At 28.7% G+C, this 21,686-nt stretch overlaps 3 protein-coding genes across 3 annotated transcripts; all 3 read left to right on the top strand.

Annotated features, from left to right (window-relative positions):
- The first annotated feature begins 4,228 nt into the window (after positions 1-4,228).
- Positions 4,229-9,510, top strand: LOC127739591 (putative lipase ROG1). The gene is made up of 10 exons (XM_016079529.3): positions 4,229-4,604; positions 4,701-4,768; positions 4,997-5,067; positions 5,176-5,403; positions 5,826-5,986; positions 6,064-6,119; positions 6,312-6,364; positions 6,477-6,612; positions 7,344-7,441; positions 9,213-9,510. Exons 1-10 carry the CDS (start codon positions 4,327-4,329, stop codon positions 9,282-9,284), a joined length of 1,221 nt encoding a protein of 406 aa, XP_015935015.1. The 5' UTR covers positions 4,229-4,326; the 3' UTR covers positions 9,285-9,510.
- Positions 9,511-11,683: 2,173 nt separating this feature from the next.
- Positions 11,684-14,998, top strand: LOC107461076 (lipid droplet phospholipase 1). The gene is made up of 10 exons (XM_016079530.3): positions 11,684-12,028; positions 12,178-12,245; positions 12,616-12,686; positions 12,775-13,053; positions 13,195-13,355; positions 13,459-13,514; positions 13,638-13,690; positions 13,820-13,943; positions 14,210-14,307; positions 14,629-14,998. The coding sequence occupies exons 1-10, from the start codon at positions 11,841-11,843 to the stop codon at positions 14,698-14,700; spliced, it is 1,170 nt and encodes a 389-aa protein (XP_015935016.1). The 5' UTR covers positions 11,684-11,840; the 3' UTR covers positions 14,701-14,998.
- A 3,412-nt stretch (positions 14,999-18,410) lies between these two features.
- On the top strand, positions 18,411-19,326 carry LOC107461008 (EPIDERMAL PATTERNING FACTOR-like protein 2). Its single transcript, XM_016079435.3, has 3 exons — positions 18,411-18,855; positions 18,925-18,959; positions 19,052-19,326. The coding sequence occupies exons 1-3, from the start codon at positions 18,750-18,752 to the stop codon at positions 19,265-19,267; spliced, it is 357 nt and encodes a 118-aa protein (XP_015934921.1). The 5' UTR covers positions 18,411-18,749; the 3' UTR covers positions 19,268-19,326.
- Positions 19,327-21,686: the final 2,360 nt, after the last annotated feature.

Here is a 21,686-nt window from a genome sequence, read left to right as displayed (position 1 = left end):
CTTTCAACGAAAAATTTGTGATTTTAAAAAGAATTTCTCTGCTTGAGAGTTATATCCATAACTAACATTCACAAAAATAATGGCCCAAGTCAAAAATGTGCATGTCAAAGTAGCAAAATGGGCATAAACAACAAAATATTCCAACACTATAATTATCATCATTAACAAAATATTAATCCCTGCTAATTGAACTACATGCTTTGCGACAAAATCTATATTTTCTGTGTTTCCATAAATGTTCCAGCAAATATTGTCTGCGCGTGCTCAAACAACTTCAACACACGTTAAACTTCAATTATGCCACGCTTTTTTAACACCTGCTAAATAAAAAAATGTTCTTTTACATCATAGCACTGCCCTTATAATTATTGTTGTTTGCTAAACTAAAACTGGTGCAGCAAACTAAGACTTAGTTTGGTAAATTTTTTACTTTTTAAAAATAGTTTATAAAAGTTAACTTTTAAAAGATGACTTTTTAAAAGTTGTGATATTTATGTTTGGTAAATCAAATTAAAAATTGCTTTTAATAAACACAAGCAACAACAATTGCATTTGCTAAAATAGCTTTTAAAATTTAAAAATACTATAATAGACATAAATGTAAGTATTAAATTTGAAAATTAGTTAACATATGAGGTTATATTAGATTTTTAAATTTTGAAAAGCACAAGCCAACTTTAAAAAGCTTTATCTTAGGGCTTAGTTTGGTAAAACTTACTTTTCAAAAGTAACTTATAAAAGTTAACTTTTAAAAGATGGTTGTTTAAAAGTTGTAACATTTATATTTGGTAAATTAAATCTAAAATAGCTTTTAATAAATATAAGCAACATCAATTGTGTTTGGTAAAATAGCTTTTAAAATTTAAAAATACTATAATAGATATAAATGCAAGCATTAAATTTGAAAATTAGTTAACATACGAGGTTATATTAGACTTTTAAATTTTGAAAAGTACAAGCCAACTTTGAAAAGCTCTATCCTAGGTGCTTTCAAAAGTACCTGATCTTTTAAAAGCTGCAAGTACAAGCACATAATATTTTTTATTTACTAGACACAAAATGAGGAGTTTAAACTTTTAAAAAGTACAAGCACCTCTTAAAAAAGCTTTACCAAACCAAACTTAGGTATTTTCAAAAGTACATCGATCTTTTAAAAACTGCAAGCACAAGCACATGATCTTTTTTATTTACCAAATACAAAATGAGGAGCTTGAACTTTTAAAAAATACAAGCACCTCTTCGAAAAGTTTTACCAAACCAAGCCTAAAAAGATGAACCCAATTTTTCAGTAGAAGAATTTTATATACATTATCGATATATATTTTATTTCTATATTCTTAATTTTTGTGCTAAAATTAATTGGTAAAAAGTTATGATGTATGACGGATACGGAATACGATATGATATAAGATACATCGACATAAGGATTTTAAAATTTTATAAGACATGAGAATACGCATATATATAAAATATGATGTATTTTTTAGAAAAATAGTAATGATATATTGATATTTTATTGATATTAAAAGATAAATTAATTTTTTAATTATTTTTATGCTGACACATGATATAAAATATTTAGATATATTTAAACGTGTTCGAATTTTTTTAATTTTTTATTAAGACATGGTTGGACACGGCCGACCTGTGTTCTCTTATTAGAAGAAGAATATCTCCAATAAAGCATTAGAAGAAGAATTAGTATCAGCAGGCATACCTGTGTTTTCTGATTCATTCTCATTTTCTGCTCTAGAACCCGAATTGACAGCAATTTTTTTATTATTCTGGTTTTTCTGATCATCTTGCACACTCAATTTTGAGAAATTATCAAAAAGCTAAACAGGTGGAGATTTTTTCTTCGGTTGAGCTGGAATAGTACCATCCCGAGGTTGGTTTCTCTTTTCAGTTAAACCCCTACCGACTTGATCTGCCTTAAGCCATTCACCAACTTTATCTTTTTTGATATTGTTTTGGGCAGAATCATCAATAAAAAATTGATAGTTCTTAGATTTATGTCCCAATTTTGCACAATAAGTACAGAACACATCTATACGTTCATAGCGTACTACGATTTTTAACATTTTCTGATTAGGATTAAGCAATTTCAGTGTATCCCTCACTCTTTTATCATCGCCACTTTAGCTTTCACTATGTGTGTATCTTTGCTTCTAACTTCAAATAGAGCAACATCTTCAATTTGACCAAGTCTCCCACCCAATTTTCGGCTAACCTCAAGCGTTTTGTATTTGTTCAGGCAATCTCCAAAATTATGCCCATACAGAAAAAGAAGAGATGTGATTATCCTCCATGTTTATTTATTGCTTCCATCTGTGAACATGAATAACAAAACTCTTGAATAACCAAAACGAACCCCTTTCAATTCGAGTCACATCAGAATCATTCTCAAAGAAAAATTGAAATTGATTCCTGAAATTTTTAACTACTCTAAATCCTTCTGGTTTATTCCATATTGTATAGAGAGCTCCCTCCATAGTACCTACGAAAAAGATCCTATCTAAGAAAATCTTTTCGCACAGGCTCCGTGTACAGGCTTGAATTCTTTCGGAAACATCTTCATACGCTAAAACATCAAACGTGTACAGGCTTGAATTCCTTTGAAAATATCTTCATACACTAAAACATCAAATCTTTCTCCTAATCACTATCAATTATATGAGGGTTTTGAGTTTTTGATTTGTTGCTCATGGTGTAAAGAAAATCAGAATCGGTATTTAATGATTCCAGAGAGAAATAAGATATATGGCATGAGTGAATCGGAAAATGAAATGAATTAAAAGAGGAATGAATTGGAAAAAGAAACGAAAATTAGGGAACTAAGTGGGAAAGAAATCAAAAGAAGAAAGTAGAAGAAGATAGAAAATACTTTGACGAAAAAAAGACAAAAAAAAGGTATAAATATGAAAACAGTATAGTAAAATTCTAGCAGAGCGTGAACGAACTCATGGGGCGCTAGACAAAAATTGCGTATTCCCGCTTAAATTTTTTTCTTTTTTTTTGTTATTCTCCCAAAACAAAGAATGAGAGTTATATTCACAACTAACTTAAAAAAAATAACAGTCACAAGTTAAAAATGTGTAAATCAAAGTAGCAAAACGTGTATTAACAATAAAAATGTCTGACACCATAATTATCATCATTAACAATACATTAATCCTTAGCAATTAAATTACATGTTTGCACACAAATTGGCACAGATAGTGAAAATATGTGTTTTTTAAACTTTAACCATCTCTTCCAAATTTGAATTGTCCACATTTATGCGTACACCGTAATTCAGTGAAATATACTTCATTAGTAAAAAATAAAAAATAAAAAAATAAATGTATAAAAAATAGTACACTTCTATTTTTTAAATATATTTCGGGTAAGTTTGCCAAAAAATAATTGTATTTAATGTAAACAATGGCGAAGACTTACGTGTCAACTGTTTTCTTTCTAGATGCTGCTTTCATAAATTCTAACTAACATAAATAAATAAATACTAGTGTTACAATAGTATATGGTTTCTAGAAGGCACGTTGAAAATGGTATGATTCTTCTAGTGTTACCTCATATAAAACATCATCCGGGGTTAATTCTTAAGATTTTGTTAACAAAAATTATAAAAGTACTTATTAAAGTTACTAATATGACAAGTTTTCATAGGAGGAATCAAAAGCTATCATCTTTACACAAAATCAGACAAGAACAAATATTCTCAATAGTTGCATATATCATATATGATTTAGGATTTATTTTTTGTAGAGTTTATTTGAAAACTATTTAATCTAAAAAAAATTATTTTTTTAAATAATTTATTTTTATTTAAAATTTAATTTTATAATTTAAAATAACTATAATATATTAATAGAATAAAATTTAAATTAAAAGAATGTATAAATAAATTTGAAAATCGGACTTTTTTATTTAATTTATAAATGAATAAAAAATTAAAATTAAAATTTTTAAAAGAATTTAAATTATTCTTAAAAAAAAATTCAACTCTTAAATTATAATTCCTAACCTTCCAAAACAGTTCTTAATAATTAAAAACAAAGAAAGTAGACAGAACTGTGATATCTTAGAGAGAAGAAGATGGAAATTGAAGAAGTCAGAGTCAAGTGGTTTGACCACACACACAAAGTCATTGATGAAAGGCAGCTTCCTCATTCTCATTCATTTAAATTCAACAACTTTGGTTTCAACATTCCAAAACACTATAATCTAAGCACTTACATGTTTATGAGTTTTAACTTGCTTTAAGTTTCAAAGCTCCTACACAGTTCCATTGTTTTTATCTTAGTTTGTTTGTTGTTCTACAACACCATGGCTTCTGAGGATTCCAAACAGAAACCCCATGTTCTAGAACAAGACAAAGGTGTGGTGGTGGTGGAGGAGGAGGAGGAGAAGGAGCTCAACAATGAAACAAAGAACAGGAACAAGAGCAAGAAGAGAAGGAGTAGTTCTTACTTGCCTAAGTTTTGTTTTAGAATCGAATATGGTGCTAAAGGGGAGGGTTTTGATATGGAAATGGTGGATGCTTCTGATTCTCAGCGTCCCAAACCCACTCATTTGATCATCATGGTTAATGGTCTCATTGGAAGGTTTGATTTGGTTCCTTAATCATTCATTATTTTAGCTTAATTAAGTTAAACCCTTCTGGTTTAATATGATGAAACTTGTGTTTAATATGTTTGCAGCGCTAAGAATTGGAAATTTGCTGCAAAACAGTTTCTGAAAAGGTATCCACATGATGCTGTTGTACATTGTAAGTTTCTATTTTTCTCTAATGTTTGTTTTTGAGTTTGATCCCAATTTTCTAAAGTGTGAATAGTTTAGTCCTCATAAATTAACTTTGGATTAAGTGAATAGTCTATGTAAATTGATAGTCGAGAATTATTAGACGATAAATTTAGACAAATTGTCAAATTATCTAACAGTCTCAACTATTAATTTCATATAAAGATAACTGTACTTGAGTCTTCGTCTTATGCAGGTAGTGAATGTAACCCTGCAAGGTTGACATTTGATGGCGTCGACGTAATGGGAGACAGATTAGCTCAGGAGGTATGTCATAAATCGCCAATTCGGCTTTGGCTTTGGCTTTGGCTTTGGCTTTTGGTTGCATCAAATTCAAATTCAAAAACATAACCATTTTGTTTTCCCTTTTTACAGGTGATTGTAGTTATAAAACGTCACCCAAGTGCTAAGAAGATTTCATTTGTAGGTCACTCTTTAGGTGGATTGGTTGCAAGATATGCAATTGCCAAGCTTTATGAGGGAGACATTTCAACGGAATTTTCTCATGAGAGCAAGAATTGTGGAGGACAAATTGCAGGATTGGAGCCTGTAAATTTCATTACCTCAGCAACACCACATCTTGGTTCTTGTGGTCATAAACAGGCAAGAATGATGGCATTTTTATCCATTACTTTTTATCTGACATTGTGAAAATTTCTTGCATTCTTGAATCCATGTATCTGGAAGTTACTCAAAGTGATTTGAATTCAGGTGCAGTTAACTTCACATGAAGTTGATAACTGAGAGTCGTTAGATGAAAATTTAGTCAAATCATTCAAATCATTTAACGGCTCTCAACTATCAACTTCACGTGAAATTGACTGCACCTGAGTTTTCACCATTAAATGATGAAAATTTTAACTTTATATAAAGTTGATAACTGAGAGTCGTTAAATAAAAGTTTAGTCAAATCATTCAAATCATTTAACGGCTCTTAACTATCAACTTCACGTGAAGTTGACTGCACCTGAGTTTTCACGGGTATGAGACACTGATAAATGGTTTTGCAATGTTGCATACTTCAGTGTCCAATGTTTTTTGGATCGCGCCACGCTGAGAAAGCAGCAATTCGGGCTTCGGGGCTTCTTCGTAGAACAGGAAAACATCTCTTTTTAACAGATGGTATCAATGGAAAGCCTCCTCTTCTTCTCCAAATGGTTCGAGACTCTGAAGATCTTAAATTCATGTAAGGTTCTTACTTTGCCTAACTTTCATGTTTATGTGACAATTAATTGATGTTACTCTGCATCTCTTTCTTTGCAGCTCTGCCTTACGATCCTTCAAACGCCGTGTTGCCTATGCAAATGTTCGCTACGACAGTATCCTATGTTTTCTTGGACTATCTAAAGACATTTTTTTAAGTACTCAAACTATTTAACAGTTCCAACTATTATCTCTTCACGAAGACATCTTCATATTAATAGTAACGAAATAATTATAATAATGACAAGTTATTATCTTATTTGTATCTTTTGTTATTACAATGCATGAAGGACTTAACTTTTAACTAGAGCTTGTTGGATGGAGTACATCATCTATAAGGCGAAGAAATGAGCTTCCAAAGGTGATGATTAAGTTCTCAACTTTGGTGTCATCATCTAAAAATTACTTAGTAAAAAAGACTTAATTAATTGTTATTGTGGTTGAATTGTAATTAAATAGTTTTTTTTATTCAGCGCCAGAATCTTTCGAGCCACGAGAACTATCGACATATAGTAAATGTTGAGACAGCAACACCTTCTTCGGATCCCAATCAAATTCCTACAGAATCCCAAGTGAATAATAATGGATCTCGTAGACTTGATATGGAAGGTACTTTCACCCATTTTGAATTAGGTGAAAACTCAGGTGCAGTTAACTTTACGTGAAGTTGATATCTAAAAGCCGTTAGACAATTTGACTAAATTTTCATCTAAAGATTCTCAGATATCAACTTCACCTGAAGTCAACTTCACCTGAGTTTTCACCTTTGAACTAATATGCATTCCATAAATCAGACATTGCAACATGACATAAGCATTTATGATAACATGCTTATGCTTCTAATTTAAGACAGAGCATTGATTTGTCTCAAAAGGAAGATGGAGCATTGATGATTTGTAGTCTTACAAATAATCTTTTCTTTTTAATTTTTATTTCATAATAATCATTTTTCATAATTGCTTGAACTATTGGATAGAGATACGTAAATATTCTTAGAGGTAATGCCAGTTTGGTCTCTAAAATTTTTGGTGTTTATCAAGATCAATATAAATCTAATTAACTCAAATGAGTCTAATAATTAATTAGGACATTTATTTAATTATACTGAAATCTTAGTCATATTAGTGTGTGATCTTACTATTGAAGATGTTACGCTGATACTTTAACGTTCTATGTCAGTATCATATTAATAGCAATTGAATTAAGAACGAAATAGATTCACAATCTGTAAATTTAAAAGACTAATTTCATCATTTTTAGAAATAGACTGTTTGAATGAATGTTGAGAATTTGAAAGACCAAATCATTTTATATCTAATGCATATAACAACATTGGACAGAGGAAATGATAAGGGGGTTAACAAGAATGAGTTGGGAGCGCATTGATGTGCGGTTCAAGGGTACCATGCAGAAATTTCTGGCTCATAGTACCATTCAGGCAAGTTATCAAAAGCTGCTTCAATGTTCAATCACATGATATATTATTTTGTGAATTTTATAATTTTTTTATTGTAATAAATTGTTTAACTTATTTTTATAAATAAAAAATAAAATATATAAAATAAAAATAAAATTTTTAAATTTTATTAAATATTTTTATTTATCTTTTTTAATAAGCTAAGCAATAGACAATAGCCAGTAAGAGTGTTATCGGTTCAGTTTAGTTCGGTTTTAGATAAAAAAACCAACCGAATCAATCTGTTCAGTTTTTACAGAGTACCAACTAATCGGTTTGTTGTCTGTGCAACAACTGAATCGAACTAAACCGAACTAAAAGTAGTTTGGTTCGATCGGTTTTTTCGATTTTTAAATCTTAACTAATAGAAAATTAATCTCAATAAAATGATGTTTAAAACAATCAATAAACTGAAATAACATTACATTACATTTAAATTCAACACAATTTCAACTCATTCCAACAACTAAACAGAAAATAAACACATTTGTTAAGTCTAAAATTTCTATTTCAATGTATTACTAAGCCACTTCTTCAGTTCGGTTCGGTTTGATTTTTGCCGAGCCAATCAAAAACCGAACCAATTGGTTTAATTCAAAAAACCAAAAAACCTTTCGATTGTTGTGAATTTCAGCTCCTAGTAAATTTCGATTTAATTCAATAACTTACAGCTATTTTTTTTTTGTTATGGAAGTAAAAGTGGTGATATACTTTAACATGGTAATTTTTGGTGTTTTCAAAACTGTGGAAGTACACAAATTCCTAGGTCCGATTTCTGTACTTAAAATTTTTTAATTTTTTTTAACACAAATCCCTGAGACCGATTTGTGTACCTCTTACAAATCCTTGGTATCGATTTGTGTACTTCTCAGAAATCGAACGGTCCGATTTCTGTACCTCTAGAAATCGGACGGTCCAATTTCTACTTCTTTAGTTAAACGATCCCACATTTAAGTATAACACCCCAACAATTCACATTTACACTTTGTTTGGATGTAAGATAGAAAATGTGAGGAAAGAAAATGGAAGGAAAGAAAATGAGAAGAAAGAAAATGAAAGGAAAAGTTGATTTTTTTTATATTGTTTGGATGAAGAGAAAATGAATGGAAAGAAAGTAGAAAAATTTTTTATTTTATTTGAATAGAAGAAAAAGTAAAGAGAGAGAAAATTATAACCAAGTAAAATTACATTAATACCCTTATTTATATTATATATAAATTATAATATATTAAAGTATTTAAATTATTTTTTTTAATAAAAAAGTGATCCTAATTGTATTTTAAAATTTTAATGTATTATCATTGTTAACAATAATATTTTTTTCAAATTGATCCTTTTTTATTTTCAATTAAATGTTATAAATTTTGCTTTGCATTTTAACAATGGGCATATTAGTAATTTTATCTTTGTTTTAAAACTTCAGTGGTTTTCTTGGCAGGTGTGGAAAGAAAACTTAAATGTGGGTCCACACCATTATTTTCCTTTTCCATCCATTTTCTATGCTCATCCAATGAGAGGAAAACTTCATTTTCCATCAATTTTCCCTCCATGCATTTTCTTTCCTTCTCGTTTCTATTGAAACAAACATAGTGTTAAGAAAAATACCACTATCACTCCAATATTAAAAATAAAAAATTCGTAACTTACACCCCTAGTAAACACAATATCTTAGATACTATAATATTCACTATATTATTTTGAATTGAACACTTTGAGATGCCAATGTTATTTGTACACGAATGAACTCTTGCAGGTGACACATCACCTCATCAATTCTGCTGGAGAAGACGTGATCCAACATATGGTTGACAATTTTCAGTTGTAGAATTATTCATAAATTTGCCCAAATTTTTTATTTTTTAATTTTATTATTGAGGAGAAGGGTGGTGAAGGTGTTTGTGGACTTCTTCACCTTTTGCGGCTACAAATACACAAGAATTTGGGGGTTCCATGATATTTTTGTAAAACTTATTAGGATTATTAGAGAGATGAGTAATATGTGTTTGAAATTGATGTAAAAACTTAATAAGTGTAATAGAATGAGAAGGTGAAATTGTCTATAAAAAAGTTAAGTTCCTATATTTTCTTAATTTTGATATATTGATATTATATAAAAAATTTATTTTCTCACAAGCTTGTTAGATTGTATATTATATTAGAGATTAGAGAACCATCAATTAACTTCATTCCAAATTTTCCAATGAAACGTGATGAATACTTTAGTTTTTTTCATTAACATGTTAATATTCATAAAAATACAAAATATAATAATTTATATGTATATATTCTCTATTATTAAACCTCTTTTGCGTATTAGGTGGTCCATCTAGAAAACAATAAATTTAGCATAATTGTTAAGATTGTGTTTGCGAATACGCCAGAATGGAGATGGAAAATGTTAAGATGTTATTGGTAATGCTTTATAATAAATTAATATATAATCAATAATGAATGGTCACTATCTACATGACTTTAGTGACCGATTGAAAAAGAATGATGAAACATGAAACGAGAGGCAGTTTCATTTGACAAATCATGCCACGTGAATGAGACATACATCATAGATCATTAGATCCAATATTTATTTGAAGTTATTATATAAAATATTTAAAATTTTTTTATTTTAATAATTAATAATATTTACTATTTTAAATTTATCTTAAAAATATCTATTAAGAATAAGATTAGATATACTTATGTATGATAGTATTTAAGTATATTTAAGTGTGTCTAAAAAAAATTTATTTTTTATTAAGATACAGTTAGACACAAAAGACATGTATATCAAATAAGTGTTAATAAGTATGGTGTTTCAAATAGGTTTAATTATTATGTTGGTTTATATAGTTTCACCAAATTTTTAATTAGATCTCTATACTTTCTTTTTAATTGGGTTCTTACACTGTTTTCGTAAAAATATTAGAGTTAACTAAATCTTTTTTCGTAAATTGAAAGTATTTATAATTAAAAGCTTAATTAAATTTTTGACCGTATATATTTTGATAAAAATATTATGTTAATTTTAACATTTTTAATATGAAAATAACGTAATTATAAAATTAAAACAGTGTAAAAACTTAATTAAAAAATATAAAAATTTAATTAAAATTTTAATAAAATTATGGAGACTAACAAAATAATTAAACTTTTAAAATATATCTGACAAAAAAGTGTCTGTAGTTCACAAAATTGAAAAACGAATAAAAAAAAATTAAATCATTTAGGACGTGCTTTGGCCTTGATGTCATTAAGATAATCATAGGATTTACTTTTTTTTATTTAATAAATAGGAATATACTAATTATTACACAGATTTGTTTTACGCCAAAAAAGTAGTTGGGATGCACCTTCGTGTTCTGTCCCTATTTAAGTACTTTAAAACCTGTTGATGGAAAGACCCACTAAAATTTAAGGACACGTTATATTAACATGATTATTATATAAAAATATTCAATAAATCTAACAACGAACTACCAATAAGAATATATTTATATTGGTTTAATTATATATTTTTTACATAGTTTTTAAACAAAACAATAAAAATGAATTTATAACTTAATAATTTAAATTTTTTACAATTATTTAATCAAATTTTAATCAATACAAAATATCAATTACTACGATATTTTTATTTTTTATTTATATTTTTTATTACAAATAATAATTAAATTGTATTGTATTATTTAAATAATTGGATATTTTAATATATTAGTTTAATTAATTAGTGACTCATTTTTACTATTCATATAATATAACCAAATTAGTTATAACTTTAACTAAAAATAATTATAATTGATAAAATTGTGAAAAAATAATAAAAGAAAAGAATGCGAACTTTTATTAATTGTTGATTGATTGAATTAAATTGTAAACTATGAAGGTAAAAGTAAATATATATAGAACATTGTCTTAGGAAAGATAAAAGCAAATAAAGATAAGATAAGAATAACTAAAGATAAGATAAAATAAGATAATAAAGACTAAAATTATAATTGAATTTATGTATTCTGTTGGGTTGAATTTATGAGTCACGAAACTTATTTATTACTGTCATGGGTTAAGATAAAAGAGTAGTTTAATAATAATTGTAATCAATTCAAACGAAATAATAAATATAAAATATTTTTTGTGACAATAAATATAAAATCTAATCCTAAATGAAATCAAATGTAGGATTCACTCCATTTAATTTTCATTAATTAATAATTAATTAAGTAATTAACTGCTTAAACTGCCGGCTCCCTAGTCCCTGCACTACAACAGTAATCACTAATCCTTCGATTGAGTTTCGAGCTTCTTTAAAGCTTCCATGGCTTCCGGGTAACAACGCCAACAAGGTCTCCGTGACAGTGGGGGAGAGGGAGGGATCCACAAGGAAGAGATGGCGGTGCAGCTCAACAACAATGAAACTAAGAAGAAGAAAAAGAGTTATTATTTGCCTAAATTTTGTTTTAGGATTGAGTATGATGCAACTGGAGAGGGCTTTGATATGGAGATCGTTGATGCTTCTGCTTCTCGGCCTCCCAAACCCTCGCACTTGATCATCATGGTTAATGGTCTTATAGGCAGGTTTGATTCCTTTCAATATCTAACTCAATTAACTTTAATTTTATGATTATGATAATTAATCAAGTATTAATTAATATCTCAATAATTTGCATAAACTTGTGTAGTTAGGGTTAATTAATGTGCTTAGTAATGTGGCTCTTTTTTCTCAGTGCTCAGAATTGGAAATTTGCTGCAAAACAGTTTCTCAAGAAGTATCCACATGATGCAGTTGTACATTGTAAGCTCCTAATTACTATGATAATCATGACATTTATATTCTCCATTGATTTAGTTTGATTGTTTTGAGTGTAGAATAGTAGTCTAGTAACAAACTTGGTTGGCTGAGTGGTCAGCTTACTTGTCCGCTTAAGCAAGTGTTGGGGGTTGAATCCTGGGTTGTGTATGTAGTAACCTATTGGCCAATAGCAGATCTTAAATGAAGCTCAGATCCGCGATGGATTAAACCTTATAGCCTGTTGGGGATACCGTGGGCAACAGAAAAAATAGTCTAGTCGTATGGAATTGTGCAAGCTGAAATTGATTAACTTATGATACCATCAATTGAATTTGAATATTTAGAACAACATAATGGGAATTGTGCAATGCAGGTAGTGAGTGTAATTCTGCAATGTTGACATTCGATGGCGTCGACGTAATGGGAGACAGATTAGCTAAAGAGGTATGTGAATGTTCATTGTCATAATTTCTTTGCCTCTGCATTCAATTTTGGGAAATTGATTTGGCTTTAGCTCCAATTGCATTAACAGGTAATATCAGTTATAAAGCGTCATCCAAGTGTTGAGAAAATTTCATTTGTAGGTCACTCGTTGGGTGGCTTGATTGCAAGGTATGCAATTGCCAAGCTTTATGAGAGAGACATTTCAATGGAATTTTCTTATGAGAATGGAAAAAGTGAAGGCCAAAGTTCTTTAGTTCAAGAGTTTCATGATAGGAAGAAGAATTATGAAGGAAAAATTGCAGGATTGGAGCCTATAAATTTTATTACCTCAGCAACACCACATCTTGGTGCTAGTGGCCATAAACAAGTGATTCCTTTCTACCTTACAAAAATTATTGACCTGATTATCCATTAATTTCAGCACTGTTTTGGAAATTATGTATTTTGGTGATTTAATTAGTACTAGCATTGTGTGACATGGGTTTTTTTTCAATTCTGCACATTTTAGTGTCCAATGTTTTTCGGATTTCGCTATGCGGAGAAAGTGGCAACTCGAGCTTCAGGGCTTCTTGGTAAAACAGGAAAACATTTGTTTTTAGCGGATGGTAGCAATGGAAAGCCTCCTCTTCTTCTCCAAATGGCTCACGACTCTGAAGATCTCAAATTCATGTGAGGTTCAGCTTTGGTTGGCTACATAATTTTCTTGGTGACACTAAACTTTAGACTTTCAACAAAGAAGAATTTAGAACAATCTGCACCTCTTTCTCTGCAGGTCTGCTTTGAGGTCCTGTAAACGTCATGTTGCCTATGCAAATGTTCGTTACGATAGTATCCTTTGTTTTCTGAATTTATTTTAAGGCATTTGTTAACAAAATGTTCTAATTACAATCATTACAAGATACAGCTGCTCTTATCTTTAGTTCTTACATGAACAACTTGACTATTAAACAGAGCTGGTTGGTTGGAGTACTTCATCTATAAGGCATAGGAACGAACTTCCAAAGGTAACTATTAACTTCCTTAGAAACAATATTCTTCAAGTAAATTGTATCTAACTTTTGTATCATCAGATCCTGTTTTAGCTTGTGAAAGTTATTGTTGTTTAACTGGGTCTAACTTGTTTTCTAATTCAGCGCCGGAATCTTTCCAGTCACGAGAGGTACCCGCATATTGTAAATGTTGAGACAGCAAGATCCTCTTGTGTTCCTACCGAACGGGGAACGAAGAATAGTGGTTTGCATAGACTTGACATGGAAGGTCTCTTCACCTTTTTGAAACTATGAAAGTTTTCTTGAGTAATTGCTAATGTATTAGAACTCAGACATTTCAAAAACACATTACTATGATATAAGTGACAAGGTTTTGGTATCATGTCCTTGGCTGAATCTCAAAAATAGTGGCATTATTTTAGATACTAGACCTTGTTTTGAGACTCAATTGTTGCATGCATATATTTCTGCTTCTCAATGAAGATGAAGAAACTGATGAATTATGTTTTGGATGTTTACTAAAATACATTGCAGAGGAAATGATCAGAAGCTTAACAACAATAAGCTGGGAACGTGTCGATGTCCGATTCAGTGGTACCATGCAGAAGTTCCTTGCTCATAGCACCATTCAGGCAAGACTAATCACATTCCATACATACAAATACAATTCTGTTATTTGAACACCAAAATCAATTGCAATTCAAATCACTTTGAATTCCTTAACATAAATTATTTTCTCTTAGTCTATCAGTTTATGTCTCCATCCTTAACACAAGGTGGACCATGATGGGGTCTTCCAAGTTCCAACATAAATTATTTACTCTTTATACAACTTTATAGTAGTGAATTATTGCTATTATATATTATAGTCTGCTATACTGTACATACATTGTATCATTTGTCTTAAGTCTCAACAACATTAAGCATGCTTGAATTTCGTTTTATATATGCAGGTCAAGACTTATTCTATCAATTCTGCTGGAACAGACGTGGTCCAACATATGGTTGACAATTTCCAACTATAGATTTATTTTTTTTACCATATTACCCTCTTCCAACATGAAAGTTGATAATGTGAAGGAGGATGAGGGATGAGGGTGTTATGATCTTTTCAACCTGCCTCAATCTTTTGCAAGTGATGCAGGAAAATTGGTTAGATCACAGAAGTAGCAAAATCAAAGGGTAGAATGAGAGGTGTATCTAAAGCATAGTATCATTGTTATTTCAAAACTTGAAAAATAACATTTTACATAACATTTTTATATGAGTTTAAATTTTTTATATAATAGTATATAAAAATATAATATTAGATATTAATTTGGCCAATTTTCTAGTACCTCTTATTTGTGTGCCCAAAACTTACTTTTTAAATATACTAATTTTTATACTTTTAAATTAAATATTAATTACTTAACATTTTTTAACAAATAAATTAGACACCAAAATTTTATACACTATAGCAAAAACTATTAAAATTTATCCTATGGTATCTAATACTACATGGGTTTGGGTTTGAAATATCTGTACTCCATTTAAGTCACTGTAAATATATGTCTGAAATATTTTTATTATTGCACGAATTCAAATGATCACCAAGAAGTAAATTTTGAGGAGTGAGGAGTGAGGACACATCAAACATTTGAGTGAAAAAAAAAAAGGGGCCCTAGGTGGGTCACAAAATCAAATTATATATTCTTATCTCTTCATGAAAATAGCCAAGCCATGGGATATAGTAATTCAGTAGGGTCCATGATAGTTATTACTGTTTCTTTGGACAAACCAATGCAAAACATTTTAATAAGCTACCTTGAACTGACCCACCATTCCAACATCTTTTCATGGACTTAATGACCAACAACACATTATTATTGGAAGGAAGGAGATGCATTTATGTTTTTGTCCAAGTAAAAATTTTACCCTTTTTTATTATTTTGTTTAATTTCATTTTATTTTTAAGAGTTTTGCTAACAGCTAGTGTCATAGGATTATTTGTTGACAATACAAAAATAAAAATTATTTTCCTGAAGCACCTGACAGAAAGAAAGTAGTGAAAGGCTAAAAACACCAAACAAAGTTCTTCCCAAAACCCAGTTATGAAAGACAAGTTAGCCAACTTTAACAAGAATATCCAGAACTACATGGTTGAAAAAGTCGATCTTTCTACAACTTATTGAAAGCAAAAAATGGGAACAGGGGTGGTAATTGATAGGGTAAGGTAGGGTTTGAATCCAACTCTAACTCTACCCGCGAGTTGAGAATATCTCAACTCTAATCCTATTCGCTTTTAACCTGCGGGTTACAGAAAAGGTATATTATTATTATATAACTTGATGATAATTTAAAATAGAACTGATTTTTATGTAAAAAAATATATTAAATTATCAATTAATGATTTTCTTTTAGTGGCTAAGAATCTTTTGCATTTACTGAGAGGCTTTTGGTTTAACATTCACTTAAAACATATTTTTATATAAGTATATAACATATACATATATAGAGTGCGGGTTGGTCGGGTAGAGTTAAAGCTCAATTCGCACCCTACTCTACCCGCACGAGAACCCTACCCGCACGCTACCCTATCCACTGCGGATTGGATTGACAACCCTATCCGATCGGATTGGATATCCGCAAGTAGGGTATATATTGTCAACACTAAATGGGAATACATACTTTTTATTTTTCCAGATAATATCTCATTATTATACCTTTTTAAATGAGACTAATAGAAAATATGTGAGAGATGTTGTCTAATACTTTATAACATTAATTGAGAGGGAAAAAAATTAAAAGAAGTCATTTTCTATTACAAACTAGTCATTAGCTATTTTTTTGTCTACTAGTTGAGATTGGACAACTTCTCTCAAGGCATAAACTAATAGAAAGAGACATGTAAATGATTATATTTTTAATATGTTCATTCAAGTAAGAGCATCTCTTAAAGTTTATTTAAATTTTTATATTGACTTTCTTTTTATTCTTTTTATTTTTTTGTGCTGAAATTTGGTTTTTTTTTAGGGTTCAATAAGAATCAAATTCTACATCTTTTAATTATAAAAACTCTAATATTATACCATAAAATTACTCTTCTCAAAAGTTAGATATCAAAAACAAAAAATATTATGTGTACTAAAAACCAATGATTTATATATAGTTTAATATTTTAATTATAGTAAACTTTTTTTATACACGTAACATAATTAATTTAAATTCGCATACCCAATTACCCGGGGTAAAAATTACCAAAGACAAATAGTTTTTGTTAGCAAAACCCTATTTTTAAGACAACATGTTAATGGCTAAGGTATATAATACAATTAACACAAATATGTATATGTTTTAGTTTCTACTTTCTAGTGGCCTTTTCCAGTTCCGTGACTTCCTTGGAAAAATATAGACATATTTGGCGTGTTCGAATGAAACTGATGATAATTTTCCACCCTAAAAATGAATGTTAGAAAACCAATGAATTTGTACCAAAATGCAAAAAAAGAAGACATGCAAGAAGAAAATAAAAAGGAAAGCAAGCAATAATTTAATAATTTGTAACTTTGCTACAACTTTAACACACATGATCATATTTTAGTTAAGGATCTCTTTATGCAAAACTAAGAGTTCTCTATGGTTCACATAACGAGGTAGCTAGCTATGCAACAAGAACAACACATATATGTCTGAATTTGTGAGGGTCCATCTCTCAACATCCAACAGAATTCATAATCTCCTTTTGCAGTTCATGTTTTATAAATTCATGGGAAAAATTAAATGACAGAAATAATTCAGTAATACCAAAATTTACATAAATGTGTATTTGAACTGCTTGTTATATAAGATTTATAGTATATAATTGTAGGGCTGGAATTGGGTTGAGTTGAGTCGAGCTAGATAAAGTTTAAGCTCGACTCACGAAAATTAAGCTTGGCTCACGACTTGACTCATTAACAATCAAGCCTATTTCGTAAGCTCAATGAAAGCTCAAGAGCTGGCTCAAATAATAAGAACATAATCTATAATTCTATATCAATAAATTATAACTTATATATATTAAAAAAATAAATTTAATATATTGTCTATCATATATAATTATTAATACGCATATCCTATATGCATTTTATCTATACTTTTAATATATATATATAATCGAGCCAGCTCACGAGCTAATGAGCTGAGCTTATCTAAGCTCAAGCTCAGTTCATTTAATTTATGAGCTCAAATCCAAGCTCAAATTCGGCTCACCAGTTCATGAGTTCAGCTTATTGAGCTATTAATGAGTCGAACTCGAATTAACGCATAAACTAGCTTGACTCACTTCTAGTCCTATATAATTATATATACTTGTCAAAATTAATTCTTCATCTAAACATTTTTTTAAGATTAACCATAATGTCAATAAAATGTAATTTATATAAGAATTTAATTTTCATACAATAATAATATAAAAATAATTTTATATAAAAATCTAATTGTATATTATTATATTATTAAAAATAATTAATTTTTAAAATTATTATTTTTAATTTTTTACCCTATTTCTTTTCAGCAAACCAAAAAACAATTATGTCGCCAATTAAAATTTTATTTAAGAATTTATTGTTAATTAATAAATTATAGTATGTATAAAATAATATTTAAACCAACAAATAAATTAACAAATTGATTTGACTCATCATTTTGGTTTTCAAATTTACTACTTAAGAATAATGATCTAAATACATATAAAGTAAAATAAAAGGAGAATTTAGTTTTCTTGTTTTGTGAAAAATAATTTGTGTGAGAATCAATAAATGAGGGGTTACATGACCTTACCATTACATAGGGTACACGCATTAAATAAGGTGACCCATCTTAGGACACCTTTTCAGAATTTCACCCTTCTATACTGCCACATGCACATATATCTCTCTACTATTCTAGGGTGAGTACCATTCATTTACCATACCATTCATTTATCATCATAATAAGGTTAGTGGGAGTGGCAATAGAATAAGGTAGTAGTGACTAGTGAGAATATATATATATTGGTTTTTTGTTGTGTGCAGCAGTCTCTTTCAATTGAATTGTGCCCCTTCCTTAGAAGATGGGAATGAATGGATCCTCATGTTGGCACAAATATAGACAAACCACCTTCATCAGCATCTTCATTCTCTTTGCAGCTTCTTCTACTTCCTTATTCATGGCTCAAGGTTGGTAATAACTTATTAGCTTAATTAGCTTCTATTTTAGTTAATTAATATATTAATATGTGCATGCAGGAAGAGCAATGTCCAATGTAATTGAAGTTTCCCAGGTACATACAAAATAATCAAACTTAATTATTAGCTAATTAATGTTTTAATTAATTAAGTGTATGTTAATATATATAAGAATGTTGTTGTGAAGAATAAGGTAAGAGTGATAGGGTCAAGGCCACCAAGGTGTGAAAGTAGATGCAGCAATTGTGGACATTGTGAAGCAGTTCAAGTCCCCATTGTACCTACCTTTCATCATCATCATGAAGCAGCCATTGTTGCATTCTCATCAAGAGGAGATGCACTTTCCAACTACAAACCCATGAGTTGGAAGTGCAAATGTGGGGACTACTTTTTCAACCCATGATTCTTCTTCCTTCTGATCTTCAATCAAATTCTATCAAATTATTTTGCTAATATATATATATATATCTTTGTTTAATTTGATGGTATGAAGTATGAAATGAAATTAAATGAATGGGAGTGTAAAAAGGAGATAAGAAGAAGAAGAAGAGAGAAAGGTGTGTGTCAGATAGTGGTGTTTTCGTATGAAACAAGATTAAGATTTTGTGTGATGATGTGATGAGATCATATGTCATGCATATATGATATGATATGATATGATATATAACCTCGAAATGATGGAGAGGGAGAGGGTCATGTCCCACCACACCATTCCTTTCATTCTTCAATTCTCAGTTACAAAGTCTCTTCTTATTAGTATAATTAATTGCTTTTCTTTAACGTAACACAGTGAAATGGAAAGTATAGGTAAATAAATAATATTTTTGAATAATGTATGAACAATGTGAATTAATAGGGTTAAAAGAATAAATTTAATGAATAGCATTAAATTAAGATGTAATGTACTTATATTTAATTGATAGTTGTTTATGTTGTTCAAAATAATCATTATTTATCTACTACTCCCCAAAATGGAATTAACTAACACGTACAAAAGTATTTACAAAACAATCACCAAAGCAATCCTTACATTATTAACACTGAAAAATGAACTCAAATCTTCCTAGGATTCAACTTCAATTCTTACCATATATGCTCTAACTATCATTACCAACAAATTGTAATTCATGGATCGAATTTGGACTGAATTGAGTGTATTCACATTTCGCACCTCTCTATTCAATAAGCAACACTCCCTCTCTACCTTTGAGTTCAAATATAAAAAATTAGATATTTTTTATTTATGTAATTTAATATTATTTTATATTTTACTGTTTATTTAATTTAATTTTTTTATATGATAAAAAATATTAGAATATTCAATAAGTATTGATATTATTGTATTTGTATAAATTGATAAAAAATTTAATAAATATTATAAATTTTAATATTTGTTCTTCTAATTTCTTTTTTACATATTTTACCGGATATATATTTAAATTTTTATATAAAATAATCATAAAAAATTAAAGAGTTGATGATGCATTTTTTAAGAGGAAGGCTAATATTCAAAAAGGAAAACATATAACTTTTACAATATCAACACATGTAGATAGTTTTTCTACTTTAATTAATCACGAAGAAAGTAAGATACAACTTTCAAAAGTTTAAAGAGTTGTATCTAATGAGTTTGACCTTAATTCTTTAGAATGATACCCTGAAAATAGCTTCAAATTTGGCAATATCACCCAAATCAAAGAGATGAGGTTAGACGAGTTTATCTTAAATGGGTCCATATCAAAAATATTTTGACAATTATTTTCTATCTGGCCCCCCCAAAATTTCGTTTCAAGCTCCGCCACTGCATCCAAACACAAATAGTTTTTCTAAGAGCCACCAACATAAACCAAATCATTAACATTACAATTAGTTTGTACTAATATTTTTACTCGAAATAATATTATGAGAATATAATTTTTTGAAATTATGTTAATTTTGTCTTAGCATTATGAATTATGGCAAAAAAAAAATTAGAATCAAATTACTTTTTTAAAAAGGTCGTATGGGACAAAAATTTCCGTCGACTAAGAAGACCAGGGTTTCTGTAGATGAAAAAAATCAAATAATAAACTTTTTAGTTATTATTTTCATGTGAAAGAGTTTAATTTTTTACTAATAATTAATTTTAACATTCATTATCTAAAACATGAAAGAATTTAACGTGTATACTTTTACATTTGATTAGATGTTAAGTCCGTTACACAAATAAAAATAGTTAATTTTTATGTTTGTTATTTAAAAATAATATTTTTTTCTCTGTATATGTGTGTATATATATATGTAAAATTAGATATTAGTATAAAAAAAAATTATTTTGACAGTTATAAAATTAACTAAAAATTAATTTTTTAAATAATTAAATTTTTATTCTAATTATTAATCACAACATTAATATTCTTTTTAAATTATATGTAATAAATATTTGAACAAAAAAAAGTGATGAAAATATAAATTTAAAAGATAAACGTGAAAATTTAAAACTAAATAAAAAGCAAAAAAAAAGTATGAATATAATAATAATGATAATATATTTTTTTATATGAACAATATTATATTAGGGAATTATTTTTTAATTAGATTTAATTATAAATTTAAGATATTTTTTAATTTTACGAATTTATTTAAATTATATTATTTTATTAATTTTATCTTTTGAGAATAAAAAGGTAGAGAGATACAGAATGAGAGAGAAAAGACGGAGAAAGATAAATAAAAAAGAGCAAGAGTATTTTTTAAATTTGGAAAAAAAATTATTTTAATCGTAGTAAAAGAATATGTCATGATATATTTTGATTTGTTAAATTAGTAATATAAAATATAAA

The sequence above is a fragment of the Arachis duranensis genome, chromosome 8 (assembly GCF_000817695.3).
Source record: "Arachis duranensis cultivar V14167 chromosome 8, aradu.V14167.gnm2.J7QH, whole genome shotgun sequence".
NCBI lineage: Eukaryota > Viridiplantae > Streptophyta > Magnoliopsida > Fabales > Fabaceae > Arachis > Arachis duranensis.
This window is presented reverse-complemented; position numbering and strand designations above follow the sequence as displayed.

Bases quoted from the DNA above. Each gene is read 5' to 3' on its own strand.
- LOC127739591 (XM_016079529.3), top strand. From the start codon at position 4,327: ATGGCTTCTGAGGATTCCAAACAGAAACCCCATGTTCTAGAACAAGAC. The intron at 4,605-4,700 runs GTTTGATTTGGT...ATATGTTTGCAG, and splicing joins GTTAATGGTCTCATTGGAAG to CGCTAAGAATTGGAAATTTG. The intron at 6,120-6,311 runs GTATCCTATGTT...ACTTTTAACTAG, and splicing joins TGCAAATGTTCGCTACGACA to AGCTTGTTGGATGGAGTACA.
- LOC107461076 (XM_016079530.3), top strand. From the start codon at position 11,841: ATGGCGGTGCAGCTCAACAACAATGAAACTAAGAAGAAGAAAAAGAGT. The intron at 12,687-12,774 runs GTATGTGAATGT...TTGCATTAACAG, and splicing joins GAGACAGATTAGCTAAAGAG to GTAATATCAGTTATAAAGCG. The intron at 13,691-13,819 runs GTAACTATTAAC...TTTCTAATTCAG, and splicing joins ATAGGAACGAACTTCCAAAG to CGCCGGAATCTTTCCAGTCA.
- LOC107461008 (XM_016079435.3), top strand. From the start codon at position 18,750: ATGGGAATGAATGGATCCTCATGTTGGCACAAATATAGACAAACCACC. The intron at 18,856-18,924 runs GTTGGTAATAAC...ATGTGCATGCAG, and splicing joins TTCCTTATTCATGGCTCAAG to GAAGAGCAATGTCCAATGTA. The intron at 18,960-19,051 runs GTACATACAAAA...GTTGTTGTGAAG, and splicing joins ATGTAATTGAAGTTTCCCAG to AATAAGGTAAGAGTGATAGG.